General features: G+C 54.5%; 2 protein-coding genes across 10 annotated transcripts in view; one reads left to right on the top strand and one right to left on the bottom strand.

Moving 5' to 3' along the window:
* Window positions 1-30: 30 nt before the first annotated feature.
* Window positions 31-24,162, top strand: CHDH (choline dehydrogenase). The gene is made up of 8 exons (XM_073230726.1): window positions 31-105; window positions 9,107-9,854; window positions 10,384-10,535; window positions 11,137-11,266; window positions 12,218-12,352; window positions 13,513-13,655; window positions 14,076-14,178; window positions 19,882-24,162. Exons 2-8 carry the CDS (start codon window positions 9,152-9,154, stop codon window positions 20,298-20,300), a joined length of 1,785 nt encoding a protein of 594 aa, XP_073086827.1. The 5' UTR covers window positions 31-105; window positions 9,107-9,151; the 3' UTR covers window positions 20,301-24,162.
* Window positions 24,074-26,063, bottom strand: part of CACNA1D (calcium voltage-gated channel subunit alpha1 D) — a 254,841-nt gene continuing 252,851 nt past the window's right edge. For all 9 annotated transcript variants that reach the window (XM_073230715.1, XM_073230720.1, XM_073230721.1 and 6 more), the window contains one exon: window positions 24,074-25,901. In XM_073230715.1, coding sequence (XP_073086816.1) covers window positions 25,608-25,901 — 294 coding nt within the window. In that variant the 3' untranslated portion in view covers window positions 24,074-25,607. The remainder of the gene's footprint in view (window positions 25,902-26,063) is intronic.

Below are 26,063 nucleotides of genomic sequence, written 5' to 3'. Positions count from 1 at the left end.
GCGCGGAGCCAGGTGCGCGGTAGCCCCGCCCCGTCCCGCCCCCGCCCCGGGGGTGAAGCGCCGCCGCCGCAGCCGCCCGCCGGGCTCGGGGCCGAGCTTCCCGGGGTGAGTACGGGTTCCCGGGCCCAGCCCGCCGCGCGCGGGGCGGGTGGGCCGCGCGGCCGGAGCTCCCGGGAGTCGCCCCTCCCAAGAGCCAAGTTAGTCACCGGAGGAGCGGAGCTGCCTCCGGCCGGGCTCCCGGTGACCGTGTGTGTCCGCCCGGCGCGGCGGGCCCGGGCGCGGGGTCCCGAAGGCGGAGGCCCGCCGCGCCGTCGGGGGTGAGCGCCGCTCGGGCCTCCCCGGGCCCGGGGTCGGTGCGGCCCGCGCGGGACCTGCGGGTGACCAGAGCTCCGCGTGGTTCTGACGCCGGGGGACCGGCCTTGAGACGCCGCGTTTTGGGGAAAGGTGACAACAGTCGGCTGGGCGCCGGCGGGTCACAGAGCTCGGAGCTCCGCTGCCTCGGTCCCCTGTTTGCAAAGGACACCAACTGAAGGTCGCCTACACGCAGGCAGTTAGCGCCGTGCTGCGGATGAGCAGAGCGAGACTCATGGCTGGAGCCCCGGCGGGCGACGGACTTAATCAGGCAGCTATTTATGCTGAGGGTCTACTCGGTGCCAGGCCGAGATTTGGGCCTGTATGTGGCCGGCGGCCTCACGGTCCACCGGGGCCACCCGTGGGGGTTCCAGGGGCTGTTTGCAGAGGACCGGTCTGGGCACCGAGGGAGGAGAGGGGCTCAGGTGGACCTGTTGCCTGCCCCCTGCCTGGGCTGGGCCACCCCGGGCCCCTTGCTCAACCACTCTGAGTTACCCGTGGTCCCTGAGACCATTTCCGGCGCTCATAGTTGGCTTTCTCAGCAAACACCTGCAGGCCGCCAGAACTGGGGAGCAGAGGTGGCCGCCTCATGGGGGGGTGGCTCATGGGCACTCTTGGGCTGAGCATGAGCGATGTTCAAGGGCACACGTGCCTGCCCCACCTGGAGGCGCCGGCTAACAGCCTGGTCTGCCAGCTGGGGATCGTGAGCTTCGTCCTGTGGTGTGGAAGCCAGGGCAGAGGCTTAGGTGGGGGGCAATCTAAAGTGTTAGAAAGGCCCCCTGGGTGGCTGTGCTGGGCAGATGGGGCCCGGCGCCTCTGAGGCCAGTGAGCTGCTAAGCAAAGTGCACTCCCTCCGTGGACAGCTGAGTCCTGCGTGGGCCGCTCCCGGCTGTGCTCTGGGAGCAGGCCCTGCGGGGGGCTTGGGACTACTGGGTGGGGTGCGGATGCAGAGGCCAGGCCCAGAGGTAAGATTTGTGAGTCAGATACTCCTAGGGGGTGGTAGGCAGCAGGGAGAGGATGGGACTCCGGGGCAGGAGGGCTCCCTGGAGGAGAGGGCAGGGAGGGGCTGCACTAGGCAGGGGTGAGGGAGCAGCCTGGGGGCAAGTGAAGCACAGAAGCCAGGGATAGCCTGGCCTGAGGTGGGCCCCTGGCTTAGGGCCCAGGCAACTGGGAGTGGCTTCGGCCACAGCGGGTAAGAAGGCACTGGAGGAAGTGGCCTCATGCATTCATTCAAGCATTTAACGAGTGCCAACTAAACCCCGGGCATGATGAAAGGTCCTTGTTGCTTGAGCACACAGCCTCCAGGTGGCCTGCTGGAAGGGACCCTGCTGTGGCTTTAAACACTAGAAGCAGGGTGTCTGTGGCCTCTGGCCGCTCACTGTCCTTGTCAGAGCCTCAGTGTCCTTTTCCGTAAAATGGAGCTGATGGGACTGAAGTGGCAGTGGCTCAGTGAAGTTCCTGGGGTCTGTGAGGGAGGCGGCCTTTGGAGATGCTCTGACCCTCCCTCCAGTCAAGAATTCTGCCCTGTCTGGGATTTTGAAAGGGCCACCACTCAGTGTGCCATCATGCCCGGGGTTTAGTTGGCACTCGTTAAATGCTTGAATGAATGCATGAGCACATCCCTTCCTCCGAGGCTGGCACCCACGCCTGCCCACCCACGGTGGCCAGTTTGGGCTTCCCCCTATCTCCTCAGGTGGCATGCAGGGCCTGGAAGGCCGCTCTGTCCAGCACCCATGGCCCCTGACCCCAGGTCCCGGCTCTGTGCCTCCCCTGGGGCTGAGGCGCCAGGGTTGCAGATCTCCTGCTTCATCAGCTACCTGCCAGCTGCCGCCTTGGGTGAGGTGGTAGCATCTTGGAGCCTCGGTTTCCCCACCCATAACATGCTGCTGGCCTGGTGGGGCTGCCGGGAGACTGAGGAGATAGGAAGGAAGCTGAAGGATTAGCAGATGTGTAAATTTGGGGGCCGAGGAGGCAGGTCAATGAAAGGCAGTATCTCTATGACCTGAGTAGGGAAATTCCCTGGGACCCAAGTGCAGGGACACCCTCAGGTTTCCTCACTCCTATCAGACCTTTGTTCTCCGTCTGAGAGAACAAGGCCATCCGCTGTGTTGACTTGTGCCAGGCCTGGCCTCCACCCACAAAGGTGGAATTTTCTACTTGGTGCCTTTTGCAGATATCCAGGCCCTGGCTGGTCAACAGTGGACTCACTGTCTTGTGCAGAGCAAGCCGGTTCTGGCTGCCTCCCCAGGCCTCAGTGCCCGTCCCAGCTTAGGGACTGCTGTGAGCACCCCTGCCCCCTGACTTTTTGGACCCAGCCCTGCTCCAGCTGGAGGAGCTCTGCAGAGTCAACAGTAATGCCCACCTGAAGCCACAGTGTGCCCTTTGTTCCCAGCAGGGCCACTGGGCTGCTGACGTTTTCTCTGCTCCAGTGGGGCTGCGGAGGCCCAGGGAAGCACACAGGCAGGGGACAGTGCCGGCTCCCTGAGACGGCTACCCACCCGTTCCCAGGATGAATCCCCGAAAAGGCCCCCCCCCCACCCCTGCCGTGTGCTTGCACTGATTTCGGTGCGTGTTGTCACTGGGCCTTGGAGTCCTGAACCCCAGGAGTCAGGCAGTGCTGTTCCCTCGGGGACCCCCGTGCGCACAGGGTTAGCCCTCAGGGCTGTGGGTGCCCTGCTGGGACTCGGGGCGGGGGGCACCGTGTTGGGCACCCGGAGCAGGGCGGGCTGGTCGCCTGTTTCTGATCACTCATACTTTATCCGGTAGTAATACTGTTGGTCGCAGCTGTGGCACCTTTCTCCACATTTTCCGCAGGAGGAAACCAGGCCGTCCTGGGAAATTGATAAAATTGCCACATGCTTTTGGATTTGAGTTTTTAATTCTCTGCAGAGCGTTTGGCTCTTGTTTCTCTTAGCCCTCCTAACAAACCTATGAAATGGGTGGCTCTGTTTCCATTTCACAGCTGAGGAAACAGGCAGGAGGGACTGAAGATTAAAACCGCACTGCAGTCAGTGCTGTGACTACAGAAAGTGCTGGAGCCGGGCCGCCCATGGAGGGAAGGGCGTCCTTGTCCTGGGGTCCCTGGCCAGCTGCCTATGCAGATGGGTCTGCATCTCCAGGGGACTCACGCCCAGTCCAGACAGTGCTTCGCAAACCGTGGTAAAGCACCAGTCATTTGTTTGGTGACCTGCCTCAAATGCTGCCTGAGAACGACCCCCAGGGACCCCCCTCCCCAGCAGCAGGGGCGGCTGAGGCCCCAGCACACTTGCTGCAGTTCCCTCTGGGGACTGTCATCACCGCCCTGGCCTCGGGCACACGGACAGCTGTGAAGACCATGCCACCCCTGGGGCGGTGCTCACCTTGGGCCCCAGGGCCCTGGCGCTCCTAAGTGGCTGGACTCTGGGCTCTGCGTCGGTGGTGACAAGGCCACGCCGTCATTGCTTACGCGGGCTCCCGGGGTCCTTGTGTGGAGGGCCCGTGCCTTCCTGTGCCGTCCCCGTTGGTGACAGCTCGGTTCTGACCATGTGCCGGCATCAGCGCCCGGGCCAGGCCTCCCTGCTTGTCTGCCCTCGTGCACAGAGGGTAACACCTCTGACCCCAGATGCAATGGGGTATTTCTTCCCTACATGTAACAGCAACAGGATTATACACAGCAGTAATAGTAGTACAGCTTCATTTGCTAACCCAGACCCGATTCCGATGTGTGTAAATATGTGGGAGGGGGTCTTCCCATACATACTCACACCAAGCAATTCTCAGACACCAGCCGGGTGTCTGAGAACGCAACTCAGTTCTGATGCTCTCTGCCCAGAGACAGCACCGGACTCCCAGGTTCAGGGCTCCGTCCTACAGGACTGCCCTCCACCCCCGACTCCCCACGCCGGTGGCAATGCCCAGGTGCCTCTGACCACAGACTGGAGGTTCCCACAACCTCCCATTTAGGTTTGATTAATTTGCTAGAGCGGCTCCCAGACCTCAGGGAAACACGTTTACCAGTTTAATAAAGGATATAAGTTAACATCCACATGAAGAGATGCATGCGGCAAGTTCCCAAAGGAGCTTCTATCCTGGAGCCTGGGGCGTGGCTCGTGGCCCGTGGAGGGGTTTTGATTCCCCGAGTGAAGCTCCCTCCCACAGAGCAGCAGGGTCCCAGTGCACAGAGCGCAGTGAGCTCCTCCGGGGGGGTTGTGAGGGCTCCACTGCACAGTCATGACTGACTCAATCACTGGCCGCTGGCTGATTCAGCCTCCAGCTGCTGCCCCCGTGGGTGGGGGTCCAGAAGTCTGACATTAACATGACCAGACACCCATTTTCACCTTTAAGACTGCAGTGTTTTCAGAAACTGGATGAAGAGCAGATACACCTGAGAAATATACGTGTAGTCATATGAATGACCAAATGTCTGTTTCTTATGACTCATATATCTCAGTGACCTAACTTGTGATCTATTCTAGAGAATGTTCCATGTGTGCTTCAGAAGAATGTATATTCTACTGTTCGGGATTTAACCTTCTATGTATATTTGTTAATTCTGTTTTCTAATGTGTCATTCAAACCCACTGTTTTCTTAATTGGTTTTCTGTCTGATGATTTATCCATTGATACAAGTGGGGTATTAAAGTCCCCTACTATTACTCTAATGCTGTCAATCTCTCCCTTTATGTTCATGAATATTTGCTTTGTATATCCAGGTGCCCCCTCTGTTGGTGCAAAGATATTTATAATTGTTCTATCTCCTTGCTGGATTGTGTCCTTAATCATTATATAATGTCCTCCTTTGTCTCATGTTACAGTCTTTGTTTTGAAGTTTCTTTGTCTAATATAAGTATTGCTGCTCCAGCTTTTTTTTCTTTTTCATTCCTATTTGCATGGAGTATCTTCTCCATCCCTTCATTTTCAGTCTATGATTGTCTTTTAGGTTTGAGGTGAGTGTCTTGTAGGCAGCAAATAGATGGGTGTTGTTTTTCTCTTTTTTTTTATTCGTTCAGTCACCCTATGTTGTCTGATTGGAGTATTTAGTCCATTTACAGTTAAAGTACTTACTGATAGGTACATACTTACTGCCATTTTGTTGACGTTTTATAGTTCTTTTTCTTGTTCACCTCTGGTCTCTTCTTCCCCTCTTGCTCTCCCCTCAGGCATTACGACTTTCTTCGGGGTGATGTTTGCATCCCCTTCTCTCGGTGTTTTGTGTAGCCGTTGCAGGGTTCCAGCCTGTGGTCACCATGAGGCTCTTACGTGACAGCCTACACATACAGCAATCTATGAGAAGTTGACGGTCACTTAAATTCTAATGCATTCTAGGAACCCTACATTTTTTTACTCCCCCTCCTCCATGTTTTATATATACGATGTCTTCTTTTACCCCTTGTTATTTAGTGAGTCCCTTAACTGATTTTTAGATGTAACCAATGACACTCCATTTGTCTTTTGACCTTCATACCAGCTTTTAAGTGATCCTAGCACTGCTGGTATGTTTGCTTTTAGCCGTGAAAGTTTTGCTGTCCTCTTTTTCTTACTTCTGGCTAGGGTCTTTTCTTTTCCTCTTAAATAAGACTCTTCGACATTTTTGTAAGGCTGGTTTAGTGATGGTGACCTCATGATTGTAACTTATGTTTATCTGTGACCTCCCTCCCATTCTGAATGATAACCTTGCTGGGTAGAGTGGTCTCTCTCGGGGGTCTTTCTCTTTCAGCACTTTGACTATATCATGCCACTCCTTTCTGGCCTGTACAGTTGCTGCTGAAAAATCAGCTGTTAGCCTTATGGGGTTTCCTTTGGGGGTAATGTGTTGCTTTTCTCCTGCTGCTTTTAAGATTCTCTGTCTTTGATCTTTGACATTTAATTATGGTGCATGTTGGTGTTTATTTTGTTTGGGGCTCTCTGGGCTTCAAAGACCTGGATGTTTGTTGACTCCAAGATTAGGATAGTTTCAGCTATTATTTCTTCTAATAAGGTTTCGATGCCTTTCTCTTCTCCTCCTGGAACGTCTATAATGTGAATATTTGGACATTGCTACTGTCCTAGAGCTCCCTTAACCTCTCCTCATTTTTTAGAATTCTTCTGAAGTGCCTCCCATCGCCCTGCCTTCCGCATCGCCCATCTGTTTGGTCCGCATGCTTTCGATTCCCTCTGGTGTGTGTTTTCATTTCACTTACTGTGTTATTCCTCTCTGACGGGCTGTTTAGTCTTTTCTGTCTCTTCAGAGAGGTTGTCAGTGAGCTTGTCCACTCGCCTCTCGTCCTGTGAGCATGCTTATAATCATTAATTTGAACTCTGTCAGGTAAATTGCTTAACTCTGTTTCCTTTAGTTCTTTTTCTGAAGTTTTATCATGTTCTTTCGTTTCAAGCACATTCCTCTGCCTGCTCATTTTGTTTGACTTTCTGTACTTGATTCTGTGAGTTTTTCAAACGGGCCACCTCTCTCTCTCCGTCCTGAAGGGCTGGCCTTGTGTAGGGAAGGTCCCCTGGGTGGACTGCATGTACCTGGTCATTCTAGCTGGTTGGCTGGAGGACTTGTGAGCATGAGCCATTGGTGTCCTTGTGTCAGGGGTATCAGGACCTGACTGCAGGGGGACACAGACAGAGGGGCCCAGTTGGAAGGGTTCCTGAGTGTATACCAGTGGGGTACACGCTAGTGGAGAGGCAGTGGGCCAGGGCACAGTCTCCAGTAAAGCCCCCCCTCTGAAGCTACCTGTTCCATACCCACAGTGCAGAGCAGCTCAGGTGTGTTCCCCAGGAGTGTGCAGTGACTGGCTCTGCACCCCTGGTGTAGCCCCAGGCCCAGGCCCAAACTCCGGGGAAGCTGTTTTCCCCCAACCGCCCCCCCCCACTCCCCGCGGCTACTGGCTCAAAGTCCGAGTCCATGGTGCAGCCACGGCTCAGGTGCACAGCAGTGACCGGCTGCAGGGAAGCTACGCTCTGCACCACCGGGTCAGCACCCATGGTCCAGTGGTGGCCAGGGTGTGCTTTCTGGGGGCTGGTGGCAACTGGGTCTATGTCTTCAGGCCTGGTACACTGTCCGCCTAGGGTAGGTGAGTGTGGCCAGGGCTCGGGGCCGCCCAGACCAAGTCAGAGTTGGTGAGTGCGCATGTCAGCGTCAGCGTGGGGAGGGGGTGCAGACCGTGTCGCTTGCCAGACCTCCAGTCTGGAGAGAGGTCCAGGCTTTCCCTCACCAACATTCATTGAGAGTTTTATTACGGCTCAGAATAAGGTCTATCTTGGTAATGCGCACTTAAGAGATAACATGTATTCTGCTGTCATTTGGGTGTTCAGTTAGCAGCCCCCCACCCCCTCCAGATTGCAGCACCCAGAGCGGCAGGAAGGAAAACCTCCCCCAGCGCCTGCTCTCCAGGAATCCTAGACACACACTCCCAAACCCCATTTCCTTTGCTTCCCTTTTCTTATCAGAGAAGGAGCCAGAAAATCCCTGCCCTGCCTACCCTGAGGGTTAGGACATGGATATCACTGTGGGGCTGCAGAGATGTCTGCATAATGACCCCTGAAAGACCTCCAGCCTCACAGATGAGGCGGGGTGAATGCCTGCTCATCACCACACACTGATGAGGGGACAAAGTACCATGTCTACTGTAGGGGCCCCTGGAGTCGGCACAGGGCCCGTCGTGTTGGAGCTCGGTGCCCGCTGGGTGAATGACAGCATCACCGGCAGAGGCAGCTGCTCGTGAGCAGTCGTGGTCACGTGGTCTGACATCTGGCTAATGTGAAATTCACGGTGGCCAGAGCAGCATAAGTTCCGGAGGGTGGCACAGAATGACAAGTGAGGTATGGGCGCAGGTCCGAGCCGGGTGGACGGGGTGCTCTGTGACTGGGCTGAGGCAGGGAGCCAGAGAGCACTTGACGGGGGACAGGACTGGGCAGGAAGCCCCACAGAGGGGTGGTCCCCGAGGTGGGGGGGCAGGACGAGTTCAGGCCCCCTGCGCAGCTGCTCAGAGGCCTGAGGGGCCAGGCCGGGGGCGTGGCAGGTGCCCAGGGACCCGGCATGTTCGCCTGGACGTCCGGGGCACACGGCTCCGTTGTTTGAGGGGCTCGGAAAAGCAAAGGGCTCACGTTTGTTTTCAGAAGTTACAAAATTGGTTCATTTTGAAATGTCTCCTAAACCTTGGTAATATTTTTTGTCGAGAAGTCTACATTGTCTGATACTAATGTAGTCATTCTCTTTGTTGTTCAGTGTTTATGTTGTGTATCTTTTTCCCATTTTCTTATTACCTATGTTTATATCTAAAGTGGGGTTGTTTTTTTGTAGACAGCATATATTTAAGTCTTGTTTTTTAATCACTTCTGACAATCTCTGCATTTTGACTGGGGTGTTCAGACTATATTTTTGAGTGGTTCTGGGGCTTACAATATATCTAATTTATCACAACATACCTTCAAATAATATTATAGCAAATAATATTATTATAGGGGGTTATTATAAACCCTCCAATGTATTTTACTGCTTTAGACAGTTATATTCTAAAGAGATTACGAGTAAGGAGGAAAAGGGTGTTGTATTTACCCACCGAGATGTCCCAGAGAAGCCTTTCTGGGCCCCCCAAGTCTGGGGAGGAGCCTCTGCGCCCAGCCCTGTGCTGGCCGCTCCCGTGCGGGTCTGGCGGTCCTGCTGCCGCTTGCGCCTCTGCTCCTTCCTCCCCGTGTCCCAGGCAGGGACCTGCCAGCCAGGCCCCGGTGGGCGCTCAGCCTGGGCCGGTTCTGTGTGTGCGTGCTGAGTGCAGAAGCCTTCTTCTCGTCCTAGGAGAGCAGATCATCCGCTCCCCATCCGAGGACCAGGGCCGGCAGCATGTGGTGTGCCTTGAGAGGCTGGTGGCGAGGGCGCCCGGGCCCATGGACAGTCCCGGGGCAGCAGCGGCCCCCAGGCATCCGTGCCCTGGCCAGCACGGCCTCCGGGACCCGGGACGAGTACAGCCACGTGGTGGTGGGCGCGGGCTCCGCGGGCTGCGTGCTGGCCGGGCGGCTCACGGAGGACCCTGACAGGCGTGTGCTGCTGCTGGAGGCGGGGCCCAAGGACCTGTACGCGGGCAGCAAGCGGCTCCTGTGGAAGATCCACATGCCTGCGGCGCTGGTGGCCAACCTGTGTGATGACCGGTACAACTGGTGCTACCACACAGAGCCGCAGGCTGGCCTGGATGGCCGCGTGCTCTACTGGCCGCGGGGCCGGGTCTGGGGAGGCTCCTCATCCCTCAATGCCATGGTGTACGTGCGCGGGCACGCCGAGGACTACAACCGCTGGCACCGGGAGGGCGCGGCAGGCTGGGACTACGAGCACTGCCTGCCCTACTTCCGCAAGGCCCAGAGCCACGAGCTGGGCGCCAGCAGGTACCGCGGAGGCGAAGGCCCACTGCATGTGTCCCGGGGCAAGACCCGCCACCCGCTGCACCGGGCCTTCCTGGAGGCGGCACAGCAGGCCGGCTACCCCCTCACGGAGGACATGAACGGCTTCCAGCAAGAAGGCTTCGGCTGGATGGACATGACCATCCACAAAGGTGGCGTAAGGCCCCGTTCCCAGCCCCGGGCTCCTCCTTTTTTAGAAGACTCTCTCCCAGCCACATCCCTCCTGCCCCGTCACGGTCAGGAAGGTGGATGCGCCAGGGCAGGTGTGAGGGGCCGCAGAGGACCGCCAGAGCCAGTGGGAAAGGGCCTGGAGGTGGTGACACTGGGCGCGCTCTGCGCCTCTGCCCCTGGGGGTGTGGGTAACGGAGAGCCTGCTCTCTCACTGTCCAGCGGGGGACGGCTGGACACACGGAGGCCCAGAGCAGGGCCCTGCTCCCAGAGGACAGAGGCCCCCGCCTGCGCCGCAGGGTTAGGGCCCCTGGCCTCTCCGGCATCCTGCTGAGGGTGCGGGGTGCTTCCCACCTGCATCTGGGGATGCTGGGGTGTGTTGGGGGCTTTCCGTTAGGCAGGGTCTGTGGTCTCAGCCTGACTTGGTGGAGGAGTTTGCACAGCAGGGGAAGGACGGATCCCCCTTTCTGCAGCCCCTCCAGCTTCCCATGCCAGTGCCTTGTTCTCCCGCAGGCCAGCGCTGGAGCGCGGCCTGTGCGTATCTGCACCCGGCGCTGAGCCGCCCCAACCTCACGGCCAAGGCCCGGGCCTTCGTGAGCAGGGTGCTGTTTGAAGGCCCCCGTGCGGTGGGCGTGGAGTACACCTGGAACGGCCAGAGCCACCGGGTGAGTGACCTCGGGCCCCAGCAGCCACATGACGGGAATGGGGGCAGAGACCCTGGAGTGATGCCCAGCGGGCAGGAGTCAGGCTCTTGGCCCTTCCGCACTGGAGGAGAGGCAGCTGGCAGCAGTGGCCTCAAAGACTGTCCCCAGGACTCTGCATGAGTCCCGCCCCCTGTGAGGAGCCTGCGGCCTGTGCCTGCCCCTCCTGCCGCAGAGCAGACTGTGTCCCTTCCCCACCTTGTCAGACGTGGGCAGCTTCACAGGAAGACCCGGACAACGGGCCATGTGGTCCCTCATCTTTCCCGCAGCGTCAGGACTGCCTGCATCCCGTGGGGATCCAGCCCTCGGCCCGCTTCATGTGAACTGCTGCTTTCCCACGCACTTCAAGCTCTGTTGTCCTGTGTGTACGGCCACTGCTGTCGGCCACTGCAGGATGCACGGAGTGTGGACCACACTGCCGGCTGCCCTCCACAGCCACACCCCGTCGGCCTGGGAGCTGGCTCCTGCCCACTGCTGGGTGCAGCACCCCCGGCCGCACTCTCAGTGTTCCATCTGGCTTTCCGGGAAGGGAAGTGTGACCTGTGTGCCCCTCTGCCCCTCCCAGGCTTATGCCAGCGCAGACGTGATCCTGAGTGGGGGTGCCATCAACTCCCCGCAGCTGCTCATGCTCTCAGGCATCGGCAATGCAGACGACCTCACGGGCCTGGGCATCCCGGTGGTGTGCCACCTCCCCGGTGAGCCCCCTTCTCCACGGCCCCCGTGGGTGTCCCTGCTGCCCCAGACAGTGTGCTGTGCTGTTGGCACAGGCTGGGGGTGGGGGGGCGGGGACGGGAGTCAGTCCCTTGGAACGGCCCCATTCTTCCCATGAGCCCCTTGCCCCACTGCCTCCTTCCCCCGGGCCCCCGAGTCTTCGTGGCACTTCCCTCCCTTCTCCAGCTATGCTGTCCTGCTGGGGGGCCTGGCCCCTCCGGTGGGGAGCATCCCCCTGCACAGCCAGCTGGGCCGGGCTCCGCAGGTCACCAGGGCAGCTCTGTGGCCAGAGGGGTCCAGGCCCTTGTGCTTTCATCCTCAGGACTCATGGCTGCCCTGGTGTTAAAGATGTCAGCTCAGAGCTCCAGAGCCTTCTTCCGGTGCAAAAACAATTCTCTCAGGCCTAAAGCTTCTAACTGTCTTAGAAGTCCTTCAGGGCCTGGCCCTCGGGCCGCCTCTCATAGCCCAAGCTCCTAGGGCCTTTCCAGGCCTTCTGCACCGAGGACTCCTCATGAGAGCTTTGCAGACATGCTGAGCCATGGCATCTCCTTGGCATCCCCTTGAACTGGCTGAGCTGGTGGAGGGTCTGCCCAGCACTATACAGCCTGTCTCCCTCCTTCCCCAGGCCAGGGGAGAGGTGGGGCTGCCAGTCTACCTGGCCGTGGGCAGTTAGCAAAGCTCAGCAGGCAGGGCCTGTTGCTGGCGTGCAGCCTGCCCCCATGGGGGCGCCACTTAGCAGGTGCTGCCCAGGAGTGAGTGACCAGGGGAGGCAGTTCTGGACTCAGCCACGAGTGTGGGAATGGTGCCCTGGGGCCTGGCGGTGAGCAGGAGCCGAGCCAGCAGACCTGGGCATGGGGAGACGTTGTCCAAGCCCAGGTGTGGAGGCCAGTGGGCCCTGCAGTGGCCATGCCCTCAGGCCCACCCTCCCGTCTCAGGAGTCGGCCAGAACCTACAGGACCACCTGGAGGTCTACGTTCAGCAGGCATGCACCCAGTCCATCACCCTGCACTCAGCCCAGAAGCCCTGGCGGAAGGTGTGGATTGGGCTGGAGTGGCTCTGGGGGTACACAGGTGGGTGTGCATGTCTGTGACCTTGGCAGAGAGGGTCTGGGAGCGCGCAGCCTCCTTTTCAGGGCGCTAAGCAAGGGCGCCTACCTCAGGTCACTTGTGCGAAGCTGCCTCTGCTCTTTGAGCCTCAGCTTTCCCATCTGCAAAATGGGGACCCCCAGCTCCTGCTGGCAGCCCAGGACAAGGTTCCTCGGGTGACGCAGGGGTGGCTTGGGCTGGACGCAGCTGGGGTCCGAGCAGCCGGGAGGGGGGCACAGAGGGACCCGTGCGGGGCTGCAGAGTCTGCATCCACTTCCCAGCATTTCCCGTTTGTCTGCCGGCTGAGGTCAGAGACCGTCCAGGCCCGGAAACAGTGCTTTGGGGTCCTGCTCACTCAGCATGTGTTTCTTGCACACGCACTCTGCACTGTCTGCTGTGCTTGGTGGTGCGAGGACCAGTAAGGCGAGTCCCCTTGGGGCTCACATGCCAGTGGGTCAGTGGAAGAAACCAAGGGAGCACGCTCAGTTTAAGTACAGCTGAGGAAGATCGGGATGTTCATTAAAGTAGAGGACGTGGGCAGGGGCTGGGAGCTCAGGATGGTATATGCAAAGGTCCTGGGGCCAGGCGCTGGCGAGTCTGAAGGAATGTGCTGGGCCAGGGCACTGCAGCACACCGGGGAGGCTGGCTGTGGGTGAGGGTGGGATGCAGGGCCACAGGGTGGCCAGGGCACCAGGAAGGAGGCCACTGGAGCTGCCTCTTAGGAGTGATCGGGACGTGGACCGAGGTGGGGGTGTGGGTGGTAGTGCCAGGCGGGTGGATTTGGAGCTGAGGTAGGTGAGACTTCCTGATGGTGGCAGTGGGGAAGGAGGAGGAAGCAGGGACAGCTGGAGTCTGGGACTTCAGCCTTTCGTGGAAGGACAGTCAGGGGGGTGGGGGCGCCCAGTAGGAAGCCCAGCGACATGTGACCTCAGGGCCCGTCAGCAGGGGTGGAGTGTGGGCAGAGGGCAGAGCTGAAGTCCTGGCGTGTAGCCGATACTGAGAGGCGTGGCGCTGGATGAGCCCGCCTGTGGACAAGAACTGGGGCGTGGGCTTAAGTCCAGACCCCAGGAGGAACTGCCAGGAGAGAGGAGACCAGCCGGCACCAGCCCGGAGGGCCTTTCTGCCTCATCCTCTCCGCCCTGCAGGGGATGGGGCCACAGCCCATCTGGAAACAGGTGGGTTCATCCGGAGCCAGCCTGGCATCCCCCACCCGGACATCCAGTTCCACTTTCTGCCGTCCCAGGTGATCGACCACGGGCGGGTGCCCACCCAGCAGGAGGCGTTCCAGGTGAGCAGCCACCCCCCTTCTCGTCGGATGGCATTCTCCCCGCTGCACAGGGTCTTCAGGTGGGGAGCCAGAAGCCAGGGCCCAGCCCTCAGCTGTTCAGGGGGCCCGAGTGGGCTGGGTTCGGGGACTGGGATCTCCCCGGGCTGAGCCAGGCGCGCAGTGCAGCAGCTTGCGGGTGCCTGTCAAGGTGAGACGTGCCCAGCTCGCATGCGCTCGAGGCCCTGGAGCTGCCAGGAGGCGGCAGGGATGGACCGGGTGGCTCTTGGTCAGCTGTGGAAGTGGCGTTTGGGCAGCGGTAGGATGCAGACAGACTCTGAAATGTATCTGCTCCAAGTTGGCTTTGGACATAGATCCCCAAGCCTCAGGAAACCCAGGGTCTCTCCAAGCTACTGACTGAAGGTCACCTCTGGGTTCCTCTAGGTGCATGTGGGGACCATGCGGGGCACGAGTGTGGGCTGGCTCAAACTCAGAAGTGCCAACCCCCGGGACCACCCTGTGATCCAGCCCAACTACTTGTCAACAGGTAACCCACCAGCCACCTGTGTCTCCCCCACGTGGGGGCTTGCTGGGCCATTCAGAATGCCTTTATGGGGTTCCTGTTATCCCCACGTCTTAGGATACAAGTCACCCTCTGTCCTTCCCTCTACCCTGTCACTCTAAGCTGTAGATGTGCATGTGTTGGTAGCACTCTGGGTCACTGAAGTGACCCTGGCTGTCATTTTACCCAGGAGAGACATGCAGCTTTCGGACAGCAGTCTACCAGAAGGTACAAGGATCGCTGACTGTGTACATATGGCTCACATGCAGGGCATTTTCACTGCCCTCGCCCTGAGCATCCTCTGAAAGCGATCACGTTAGGGGCCTCCCCGGCGTGCCACCACAAGTGCTCCCCGGCGGGCGCGCTCTGCTCAGCAGCGGCTCGTGGGTGCTCGCGGCCACACCGTGCCAGAGGCAGGGCATAAATTCTCGTCCTCTCCTACCAATGAAAATGCAGACCCCCGATTTATCTTTTATATTGTGGTACAGAGAGTAAAACGCACAGATCTTAGTGCCCAGCGTGATGCGTTTTGACATGTACGTGTGCACTCACGTAACCATCACCCAGATCGGGACTCCAGACATTCCGAGTGTCCTCTTCCAGCTCTTTCACCACCCTTCTCCCCTGTGGTGACCTCTAGTCTGTTCTCTGTATTTATGAGTCTGCTTCAGTTTTGTTCATTTGTTCTTTTAGAATCCACATACAAGTTAAATCATACAGTATCTGTCTTCCTCTGACTGATTTATTTCACTGAGCATAACCACCTCTAGGTCCATCCATGTTGTCGCAAATGGCAGGATTCCTTTTTTATGGCTGAGTAATACTGCACTGTACCTACACCATGTCTTTATCCCGTCATCTGTTGTAGACACTTGGGCTGCTTCCATATCTCGGCTATTGGAAATAATGCTGCGATACATATAGGGTGCATGTGTCTTTTTGCTCACTGTGGCTTTGATTTGCATTTCCCTGATGATTAGTGATGTGAGCATCTTTTCATGTGCCTGTTGGTCATCTGGATTTCTTCTTTGGAGAAATGTCTCCTCAGGTCCTCTGCCTATTTTTTAATTGGGTTATTTATTTTTTTTTTGGTGTTGAGGCATATGAGCTCTTTATATATTTTGTATGTTAACCCTTTATCAGACGAATCAGTTATGAATATATTCTCCGATACTGTAGGTTACCTTTTTGTTCTGCTGATTGTGTCCTTTGCTGTACAGATTTTTAGTTTGATGAGTCCCACTTGTTCACTTTTTAGTTTATTTTTTCTAAATAAATAAACTTGCCTGACAGATGTGTCCAGAAAAAAATTGCTGATGCTTATGTTTGAGAGATTTTTGCCTATTTTTCCTCTAAGAGCTTTATGGTTTCATGTCTTACATTTAGGCCTTTGATCCATTTCAAGTTTACTCTTGTGTATGTAGTTAGACAATAATCCAGTTTCATTTTCTTGCATGTATCCAGTTTTCTTAACACCAGTTATTGAAGAAGCTGTCTTTTCCCCATTCAGGGCTCCTTTATCACATATTAATTAACCATATATGCATGGGCTAATATCTGGGCTCTCTCTTCTGTTCCATTGATCTATGTGTCTGTTCTTCTGCCAGTATCATACTGTTTTTATTACTGTAGCTTTGTAGCCAGGGAGAGTAAAACCTCCAGCTTTGTTCTTCTTTCTCAAGATTGCTCGGGCTATTTGGAGTTTCTTGTGGTTCCATTCAAATTTTCAGATTATTTGCTCTAGTTCGGTGAAAAATGCCATGGTTATTTTAATAGGGATTGCATTCAATCTGTAGATTGCTTTGGGAAATACAGCCATTCAACAGTATTCTTCCTATCCATGAGCATGGTTTATTTTTCCATTTATTTGTGTCTTTGATTTCTTTCATCAATGTTTTACAGTTTTCAGAGTATAGGTCTTTCACCTTTTTGGTTAGATTTATTCCTATGTATTGTATTCCTTTTGAGACAATTGTAAATAAGATTGCTTTCTTAATTTCTTTTTCTGCTAGTTCATCATTTGTATATAGAAATGCAACATCTGTTCATTGATTTTGTATCATGCAACTTTACAGAATTCATTTATTCTGAGTTTTTTTGTGGAGTCTTTATGGTCTTCTATAGATAATATCATATCATCTGCAAATAGTGACAATTTTACTTCTTCCTCACCAATCTTGGTGCCTTTTTTATTTCTTTTTGCCTAATGGCTATGACTAGGACTTCTGGGACTTTGTTGAATAAAAGTGGTGAGCATGAGCGTCCTTGTCTTGGTCCTGACCTTGGAGGAAAAGCTTTCGGCTTTTTGTCATTGGCTGTGATGTTACCAGTAGGTTTGCTACATATGGCCTTTATAATGTTGAGGTCTGTTCCCTCTTTACCCACATTATTGAGAGTTTTTATCATGGCTTGGCAATGCTTTTTCTCAAATGCTTTTTCAGCATCTGTTGAGGTGATAAATGGTTTTTATCCTTCCTTTTGTTAATGTGGTGTATCACACTGAATGATTTCTGGATACTGAACCATCTTGAATCTCCAGAATAAATCCCACCTGATTGTGCTAAATAATCCTTTTAATGTATTTTTGAATTCAGTTTGCTAATATTTTGCTGTGGATTTTTGCATCTATGCTTCATCAGGGATATTGGCCTATAGCTTCCTTTTTTTGTAATGTCTTTGTCTTTGGTGTGGTGCTGACCTCATAGAATGAACTTGGACGCTTTCCTTCTTCATCCATTTTTTGAAAGAGTTTAAGGATAGTTATTAACTCTTCCTTGAATGTTGGTAGAATTCTCCTGTGAAGCCATCTGGTCTTCAACTTTCTTTAGGAGTTTTTTTAAAGTATTGCATCAATTTTGTTACTGGTAATTTGTTCACAGTTTTTATTTCTTCCTCATTCAGTCTTGGGATGTTTCCAGGAAGTTATCTCCATTTCTTCTAAGTCATCAGCATATAATTTTTCATTGTATTCACTTATAATTGTTTGTGTTTCTGTGGTGTCAAGTGTAACTTCTCCTCTTTCATTTCTGGGTCTTTTTCCCTGATGAATCTAGCTTAAGGTTTATCTTTTTGCAAAGAATCGGCTCTTAGAGTCATTGCTCTTTTGTATTTTTTAAACCTTTCTTGTATTTCTGCTCTAATCTTTATATTTCCTTCCTTCTCCTGTCTTTGGGTTTTGTTTGTTGTTCTTCTACTCTAGGTTGTCAGGTTAGATTGAGATGTTTCTTGCTTCCTGAGGTAGGCCTGTAACTCTATAAACTTTCCATTTAGCACTGACTTTTCTACATCTGAAAGCTTTTGAACCACTCTATTTCTATTTTCATTATTCTCCAAATGTTTTTTTACTCCATCCATGATTCCCTCCTTAGCTCAGTAGTGGTTTAGTAGCATGTGTGTAGCCTCTATGTGTTTGTGGGTTTTTTACCAGTAACTGATTTCCAGTTTCATACTGTTGTGGTTGGAAAAGATGCTTGGTACGATTTTATTCTTCCTAAATTTATTAAGACTCGTTTTATGGCTGATGTGATCTATCCTGAAGAATGTTCTGTGTGCACTTGAAAAGAATGTTATGTATGTATTAGGTTCCTTGGGCCTAATGTGTCATTCAAAGACACTGTTTCCTTATTGATTTTCCGTCTGGATGATCTATCCATTGTTGTAGGGGGTTATTAAGGTCCCCTGCTTTTACTGTATCACTGCCACTCTCTGCCTTCGTGTCTGTTAACATTTGCTCTATAATTAGGATGATCCTGCTGGGGGCATAGATACTTACCGTTGGTACATCTTCTTGCCACATTGAGCCCTCAATCATCATGCGATGTCCCTTTTTGTCTCTTTTTACAGTCTTCATTTTAAAGTCTATTTTGTCTGATGTAAGCACCGCGACTCCAGCTTTACCTGCCCTTCCATGTGCATGGAGTATCTTTTCCAGTCCCTTCACTTTCAGTCTGTGTGTGTCTTTAGGTCTGAAGTGAGTGTCTTGCAGGCAGCAAGTAGGTCGTCTTCTTTTATCCACTCAGTAACCTTATGTTTTTGATTGGAGCACTTAAATGTAAATGGACCAAAGCAATTATCGACAGCGTGCACTCACAGCCATCCTGTCAGGTGTTCTCTGGTTGTTTCCGTCGTAGGTCCTTCTCTCGCTCCCTTCCCTTGTGTGTGTGACTTTCTTTATATGGTTGGATTTCTCCTCCCTTGTTTTTTGTGTATCTGCTATCGGTTTTTGCTTTGTGGTCACCGTGTGGCTTATATATGACGTCTTACTTACATAGCAGTCTGTGGTAAGTGGACGGCCACTTACGTCGGAATGCATCCTAACGGCACTGTATTTTCAGCTCCCCTCCTCCACATTTTATGTGTATGATGCCTTCTTTTAGACCTTTCTGTTTAGTGATTCCCTCACCTGATTTTTAGAAATAGCTGATTTTACTCCTTTTGTCTTCTAAGTGATTGGTCTACCGCCTTTGCTGTCTTCTCGTTATGGCCTTTTCTTTCCTTCTTAGAAGACTCTGCAGCATTTCTTGTAAGGCTCCTGTAACATGTTTATCTGTGATTTCCCATTTTGGATGATATTATTTGAGCAGGGAGGTCCTTCTCTTTCAGCACTTTAAATATATCACCTGACCCCTTTCTGGCCTGTACAGTTTCTGCTGAAAAATAGCTGTTGACCTTATGGGGTTCCCTTTGGAGGTAATGTGTTGCTTTTCTCTTGCCGCCTTTAAGATTCTGTCTTTGATCTTTGACATTTTCATTACGACGGACCCCCTTGGGTTTATCTTGTTTGGGGCCCTCCGCACTCCCTGGACTTGGATGTCTGTTAACTTCCTCAGATTAGGGAAGTTCTCGGCTGTAATTTCTTCTAATAAGGTTTCTGTTCCTTTCTCTTCTCCTTTTGGGACATGTATAATGTGACTATATGTGGACATTTGATATTGTCCTAGAGTTCCCTTAGTCTCTCCTCGTTTTTTAACATTCTTTTTTCTCTCTGCTGTTCAGCTTGAGTGCTTCCCGTCGCCCTGCCTTCCGAATCACCGGCCTGTTCCGCATGCTGTTGATTCCCTCTGGTGCATTTTTCATTTCACTTACTGTGTTCTTCCTCTCTGATGGGCCCTGTTTTGTATTTTCTGTCTCTTCAGAGAGGTTGTCAGTGAGCTCGCCCACTCTCCTCTCGCCTGGTGAGCATGTTTATAATCATTAATTAGAACTCTGTCAGGTAAATTGCTTAACTCTGTCTCATTTCATTCTTTTTCTGAAGTTTTGTGATGCTCTTTGGTCCCGAGCCCATTCCTGAGGCTCCTCCTTCTGACTTTGTGTGTCTGTTTCTATAGGTCAGGCACAAAGGCTTCCTCTCCCAGCCTTGAAGTCGTGGCTTTGTGTGGGGATGTGTCCTCGGTAGACCGCACGTGCCTGGTGGTCTCAGCTGGATGCCAGATGGGCACAGACCGGGGTGTCCTGATGCCAGGGCGGACCCCTCAGTTAAGAGCTAGGCTCAGACCGGATCCATCTAGGATGTTGTTCTCTGCATGGTTGCAGTCTTAATTACCTTGGGTAGGTGACCGGCAACCTGGTGGCTCCATGTCCCTGCACGGTCCTCCCTCGGGCGCTTACTGGGCCTCTGCATGCCAGCCATCCTCCAGCAAGGTCAGCATGGTAAGAGGAGTCACCTCCCCCGTTTCCTCTCCTCAACAGGAAATGACATCGAGGACTTCCGTCGGTGTGTGAGGCTGACCAGAGAAATCTTTGCGCAGAAAGCCCTGGCACCGTTCCGGGGTAAAGAGCTCCAGCCAGGAAGTCACATCCAGTCAGATAAGGAGATAGACGCCTTTGTGCGGGCAAAAGCAGACAGCGCCTACCACCCATCGTGTACCTGCAAGATGGGCCAGCCCTCTGACCCCACTGCCGTGGTGGACCCGCAGACCAGGGTGCTCGGGGTGGAAAATCTCAGGGTTGTGGATGCCTCCATCATGCCCAGCGTGGTCAGTGGGAACCTCAATGCCCCCACCATCATGATTGCAGAGAAAGCAGCCGACATCATCAAGGGGCAGCCTGCACTCTGGGACAAGGACATCCCTGTGCACAAGCCCAGGACTCTGGCCACCCAGCGTTGAGGCCATCACTGCCCGAGAAGCCCTGTGATGAGACAAAAGGGCCGGCACCACTGTTGCCCCAAATGCTCGTTCCCGAGACCATCTAGTCTAGCCTGTGAAGTCAATGGTCCTTGAAATGAGACCAGGACTGTCATGTCAGCAAATCGGGCTCCACTTCCCAGCATTCTCCCTGTGGGCCCTTGGGGAAGGCCAGCATTCTGGAGTGGACCCCGGGCCAGCGTAGGAGGACGGCTAACTCCTGCTACACCCTTCTCCCATGTTCTGTCACTCTCTGCAACCCAGCTCCTGGTCAGACTTGAGAGAAGTGGTTCTTTCCCAGGCCTCCCTCAAAGAACAGGGTGCTGTGCCCAGAGGCTGGGTGCCCTCCCCTCAGGCTGCAGCCGTCACAGTCAGGGGGCGTCCGGCACCCCTGCTCAGAGGGGAAGGCTGCCTGCGGGAAGAGACCCAGGGTCCTCCTTCCTCACCTCACTCCCAGAGACAGATGGGCCCGCTGAGCGGGGCCCCACCTCCCTGGCACTCTAGTTCTTAATGAACGTGATCGGCCCAGCAAGAGGACTTCCAGACGGTGTTCAGGGAGAGAAGAGTGTGGAGGTCTCCCCACAGCCCCAGGCTCCGTGATTCGCATTCTAGAGGTGCAGAGTACATCTCACAGAGCCGACGGCCGCTGCGTGCCAGAGCGGCCGGGCCGAGGACGCTCTCCCCTTGGCCCGCGGAGGCGACTGGGACTGGGCCAGGCTGGCTAATTCTTATTCTCTAGACGTCCACAGGAACAGACCACGATGGAACCAAGACACACAAGGCGGCCAAGTAAAACCGCACCCCGCTCCCGGAAAAATGCAACCGAGTGAAAGAAAATCAAATTGGCCAAAAAAAGGAGCATTTAAAACAGCTGTTTGACCCTTAAACTTGTTACAATGCAATAATGAGGTCCACTACTTTTTGAACCGAGATGCCTTAGACAGACTGTTCTGATGACGTAATGATTTCTGAAAAGATACCCAAAACCACTGTGGATGGCAGGGGAGAAAACTGAGGCATCCCAGGCTTCCCCCGGGAGGCCCGGCAGCCACACTTGTTTCTGAGAAAGACCTTCCAGAAAGGCGGAGAGAAGAAAACCATCTCTCTCATCTCTCCTCCCTTACAAACCTTAAGCGGCCCTTGTTTAATCTTACCTGTATCTTGCTTTATTTTTCGGTTCCAAAGGAAGGTCAAGAAAGAAAATTCTCAGTCTGTCGAGAGATTTCGTCCGAGAGGTTCCCCACCAGCACTGCTGGGTCTCGGAGCTGCCTGCAGGGGAGGGACGGCAGTGCCAGCCCACGGCTCTGAGGGCCCGGAAGTAGCGAGTCCGGTGTCCTGGGGTCATGTCTGTGGCTGAGGCTGGCCTTTACCCCAAAGTCCAGATTCCAACATGTACGTGGGAGAGACGGGATGCAGGGCCGCCTTCTGGCCAGGCCTCTTATTTATTAGCATCGCTGTAGGGCTTTGAGTCGCCCTTTTGGCTGTGTGGAGGCACAGTTTGGGTAGGTTTCTGCTCTGGCCCCTGTGCGACACCTCGTGGGCAGCGCCCCATGCCCACCTGCCGCACTCTGTGCCTTGGAAACGCTTAGCCTCTGCTTTGGGCTGTCCGCTTTGCTCTCCGCCTCCACAGCAGCAGTTACTCTTTGAGTTTTCCAAATCGAGGAGCATCTGTACCAAGGCAACGAACCTTTTGATTTTTGATCTATTTGTTTTAAGCTCTATTGTCACCAATAAAATCTTAATAGTCAAAAAAAAGATATTTCTCCTCTATTGGGGCTTATGGCGGATGAGAATGGATGTGTTCGTGCTGGCCTGCTCAGATGTGGGCATGGTGGGCAACCCGGCCACTCGGGTCTGCTGCGGCCGCGCTGCGTTCTCAGCCTCTGGGACACTGGCTGATTGGCCACTTGCCTGTGTTGTTAGGTGAGCAAAATGTTGTGTGCTAAGAGGAGCCCATTCGGCCCCTCTGCCCCACTTGCTTCCTGGGCCTCGTTCCGTGCAATCACACGATTTGGCCGTGCACTCACACGATTTGGCCGTGCACAGAAATCCATTTCAAAGGAGAAGACCGTGAGTGGCAGACACCCAGGAGCCACCGAACCGCAGCTCCATGCCAGGGTGCAGACCCAGGACAGAAGACTCTGATTTGGAGCGGCTCCTCCCTCGAGCCCTGACGGGCTAGGGGCCACTGGCTGGGCAGAGTAACGCGGCAGCCTAGGTCGTAACAACGGGCTCTCTGCGGGTTCCCCTGCCGTGAGGCGGCCCCTGGCCTTGGGAAGGGGAGAGGCGTGCCCACTGAACCAGAGGGGACAGCTGCAGTCAGGCTTGCCAGGGAGCAGACCAACGGTCAGGTGAGCCCCTGAGCAAAAAGGGGATGCCTGAAAAATGGGAGAATGACGTTTCCAACACTGGTGGAAAAGCCCAACAACTGTGTGTGTGCCTGGTGAGCAGGCTCTGAGGAGGGTGCCCCCTCGGAGGTGCCAGCTGCGGGCACCTTGACGTGCAGCATTCCGGCCTCCAGAGCAGGCTGTGGGAGTCACCATACATGCAGATAGATTCTTCTCTCCAGCCAAACCCCGCTCCCTGTCCCACGGACCAATTACCTGATACCTGGATACTTTTGTCTGAAACATCAGAAACCCCCATCCCTGTCCACTGGCCATGCTGCAAGGCCCCGGTCATCTCCTACCACCATGCTCCCAGATGTCGTCTCTCACCGCTGTCCCTGTGTCGGCAGCAAGGACCCAGGCCTGCTGTCCATTCTCACCTGCCGTAAGCCCCAACAGGGGAGAAATGTCATTTTAGGAAAATTAAAAATTTTCAACAAATGAAAGCATAGCTGGGGTCAGATTTTAGATGAGGTGGGTAGACTAACACAGGGGTTGAAGGTCTGTGTGTGACCCCACAACTCAAGTCACTAACTACTGCTTAGAACAGCCAACTGCCCAGCATAACAGTGAAACCCTTGTAGGAAAGGAAATCGGCAAAGACCCTTCAGACTGTAAAAATAATCAACATGAAATAAACCGCCCTGGTGTTTGTCACAAGTGTGCAGTCAGCCGTGAAGTGGCTTCTCAAGCAGGTGAAGCCCATACGTGCCCTGAGCCACTCCCCAGGCCTGCAGAGCCCAGCACCCCCAGCCTGGGCTGTCGGGAACACCTCCCCGAGCAGGGCTGGGAAGCCCATCCGGCCGGGCCGTCCGCGCAGAAAGCAGAGAGGCGGCTGTTAACCAGGTTCCCGCTCACCAGGAGTTAAGGCAGAGCTGCCATTTCCACTATGAAAAACACAAGATTGAAGAAGCCAAATGTACCATTGTTGGGGACACAACAAAATGACTTTTTTTAGGGGGCAGGAGGGGAACAAAAAAGGAGACACTTAAAACTTCCCTAAAATGAAGGGAAAAAACCATGCTCTGCAATTTTCTTACAAAGGAAAATTTAATGTTAGCTGGGCTGTTGAACCAGACGAAAGCAGACAGAGGTATTAGATATGGTGCGGCCTGTAAAAACACCAGTTTTTAAGTACTGACTGGAAAAGACGATCCCCTCTACCAGAATACGCAGCCCTGGGAGGGAGATTTCGGCCCGCTGAGGGTGAGCCGCCGTAAGGCCCGAGCCCAGCGGAGAGACACAGTCCGGGTGCTGGTGGGGTGCTGGCGACCGCGGGTAGCCCTTGGGGCGGAGCTGTGCCCCCTGCGGCGGCGCCGCCCTCGGGAGCTCTCCGGGCAAACAGCAGCTCCTGGCAGGGAGGGCTCCCAGGTATAACAAAGCTGTTACACAGTTGTATTCTGAAGAACATTTTGCATTTTAATAAAAAAACTTCTGTCAGGAAAGTCATTTACAAACCTTGAAGTGTTTTTGCCTGGATCTGGAGTAAGAATGTCTTAAGAAGAGGTTTGTAAGGTCTTCATAACAAAGTGTTATTTACAAAAACAAAAAAAGGAACAGGTTGTCTGTGTAATATTTAAAATTTTGCTACCTGTCTCTGACTGCAGGGAATCCCTGCCAAGGTGACTTGACCAAGTCGGCATCGTCCTGGGGACAGACAGGGAAGCCTCGTTGGGCCTAATGGTCCGAGGCGGGTTTTCAGCAGGAAGGACAATCGGAGCGCGAGTGCGTCCAGTGGAAACTTGAGCCCTCGTTCAAGTGCATAGAAAAGCCCTCACGGGAAACACGGCACGGCACAGTTATGGAGGAAGGCAACAGCGTGGTCCACGCGCAGCCCGGCGTTCTGCGCAGAGGTGGTCGCTTTGCTCCCTCCAGCCCCCCACCGGGGGCCCCTTGTCTCTCAGGACAGACGGCATCTCCAGTCCCCGGGGCCAGGAGCGGGGGGACTGCCTTTACCTGGATGGTTCCTCCCGCGCCAGAGCCGCCCCCGAGGCCACAGCCTGGAGCCCCCGGGGCAGAGCGGCTGGCCTGGCCACCTCTGGGGTGGTCCCAGGGGTGCAGGAGGCACGGGTCACATCCCAGAGCCCCCTCACCCAAAGACGAGGCTGCGAAGAGATTTACAGTGACTCAAAGTATTTCAGAAAAATCTCTGTAGGGTCAAGGTCTCAACTTAAAGTTTTACCCCCCAAAAGATTTTCACTGGATAAATGAGAGTTGGCTCTAAAAATACTAATAATTTCTAGATTTCAGTGGGGAAACTATGGTTATTAGGACCTGTGGATATTGCTGCAGTTCAAATACGGTACAATAATTACAAAATATAGACCATCTCTTTACAAATACAAATTATAGTATATTACAAGTCATGTACAATAAATCTATGAGTTTTAAACAAATTAGTGTATCTAAGTTGACCTGGTTGCGAGTTATTCCAGTTTGTGGCCGCCCTCAGCTTGACAGCCAGCCCCCCGACGGGGGGGGGGGGGGGGGCACTCGCCTGTGCGCTGCCGGGAGAGGCTGGGAGGGAGGCCCCGCCTCACACACTGTCTGGGGCAGCCAAACAGGAGCTGGCAAGCAGGGTCTCGGCAGAGGGGCTACAAGTGGACAGGCTGGGCCCGGTGACCATCTGCTGTGCCAGCCCGAGGCTGAGGTAATGCACAGGCCTGGCACCCACTGTCACCCATGACCTGCCCACATGGCCAGGGCCTGCCCCAGGTCCTCTCGGTCCTCTCCCAGAGGCCCAGACCGGCCTGTTCCCATCGGGCTAGGGCCTCCCGGAGGCATGACGTCACTCAGACAAAAGTCTACCTGAAGGCCGACCCCACACTGGGGCCTAAGCTCTCCTGACCACAGGCATTCCCCCTGGCTGCAGGGCCACTACCAGTCTGCACCTCCCCAGGGGCTACAGGCTGGTGACGCATATCATTTCACCTGCCAGGTCCTCCTCGTCTCTTCCGGAGTCCGGCTCTTCGTCGCTGTAGCCTGGCCCCAAGTCCTGGAGCTCGTAGTCCTGCCCTTGGGAGCCAGGACCCACATCCCCGTTGGCCCGGGACTGCGCGCTCCCGCCGAGCAGGCTGCTGGCTGCGCTTTCCATCTCGTCGATGGTTAGGTCACAGGCATCAGCGATTTCGTGTTTTGTTGCTGACACGAATTTTGGGTCCCTTGCGTACCGTCCTAAGCCTTCGGATATCAGGACCTGCAGAGCAGAGGGCCCATGGCAGGAATGCACTGTGAGGCTTGTGGGGAGATGGCAGAGAGGCCCCTGGGCATGAGGTGCACCATTGGCAACCGGGACTCAGCCATACCACTTGCCAGGCCTCATCCGTGACAACTACACAAACGTCACAGCTCAAAACTA

The sequence above is a fragment of the Manis javanica genome, chromosome 3, assembly GCF_040802235.1.
Source record: "Manis javanica isolate MJ-LG chromosome 3, MJ_LKY, whole genome shotgun sequence".
Taxonomy (NCBI): domain Eukaryota; kingdom Metazoa; phylum Chordata; class Mammalia; order Pholidota; family Manidae; genus Manis; species Manis javanica.
The sequence above is the reverse complement of the archived record's forward strand: the minus strand, read 5'-3'. Positions and strand labels throughout refer to the sequence as shown.

Bases quoted from the DNA above. Each gene is read 5' to 3' on its own strand.
- CHDH (XM_073230726.1), top strand. From the start codon at position 9,152: ATGTGGTGTGCCTTGAGAGGCTGGTGGCGAGGGCGCCCGGGCCCATGG. The intron at 9,855-10,383 runs GTGGCGTAAGGC...GTTCTCCCGCAG, and splicing joins GGACATGACCATCCACAAAG to GCCAGCGCTGGAGCGCGGCC. The intron at 10,536-11,136 runs GTGAGTGACCTC...TGCCCCTCCCAG, and splicing joins GGAACGGCCAGAGCCACCGG to GCTTATGCCAGCGCAGACGT.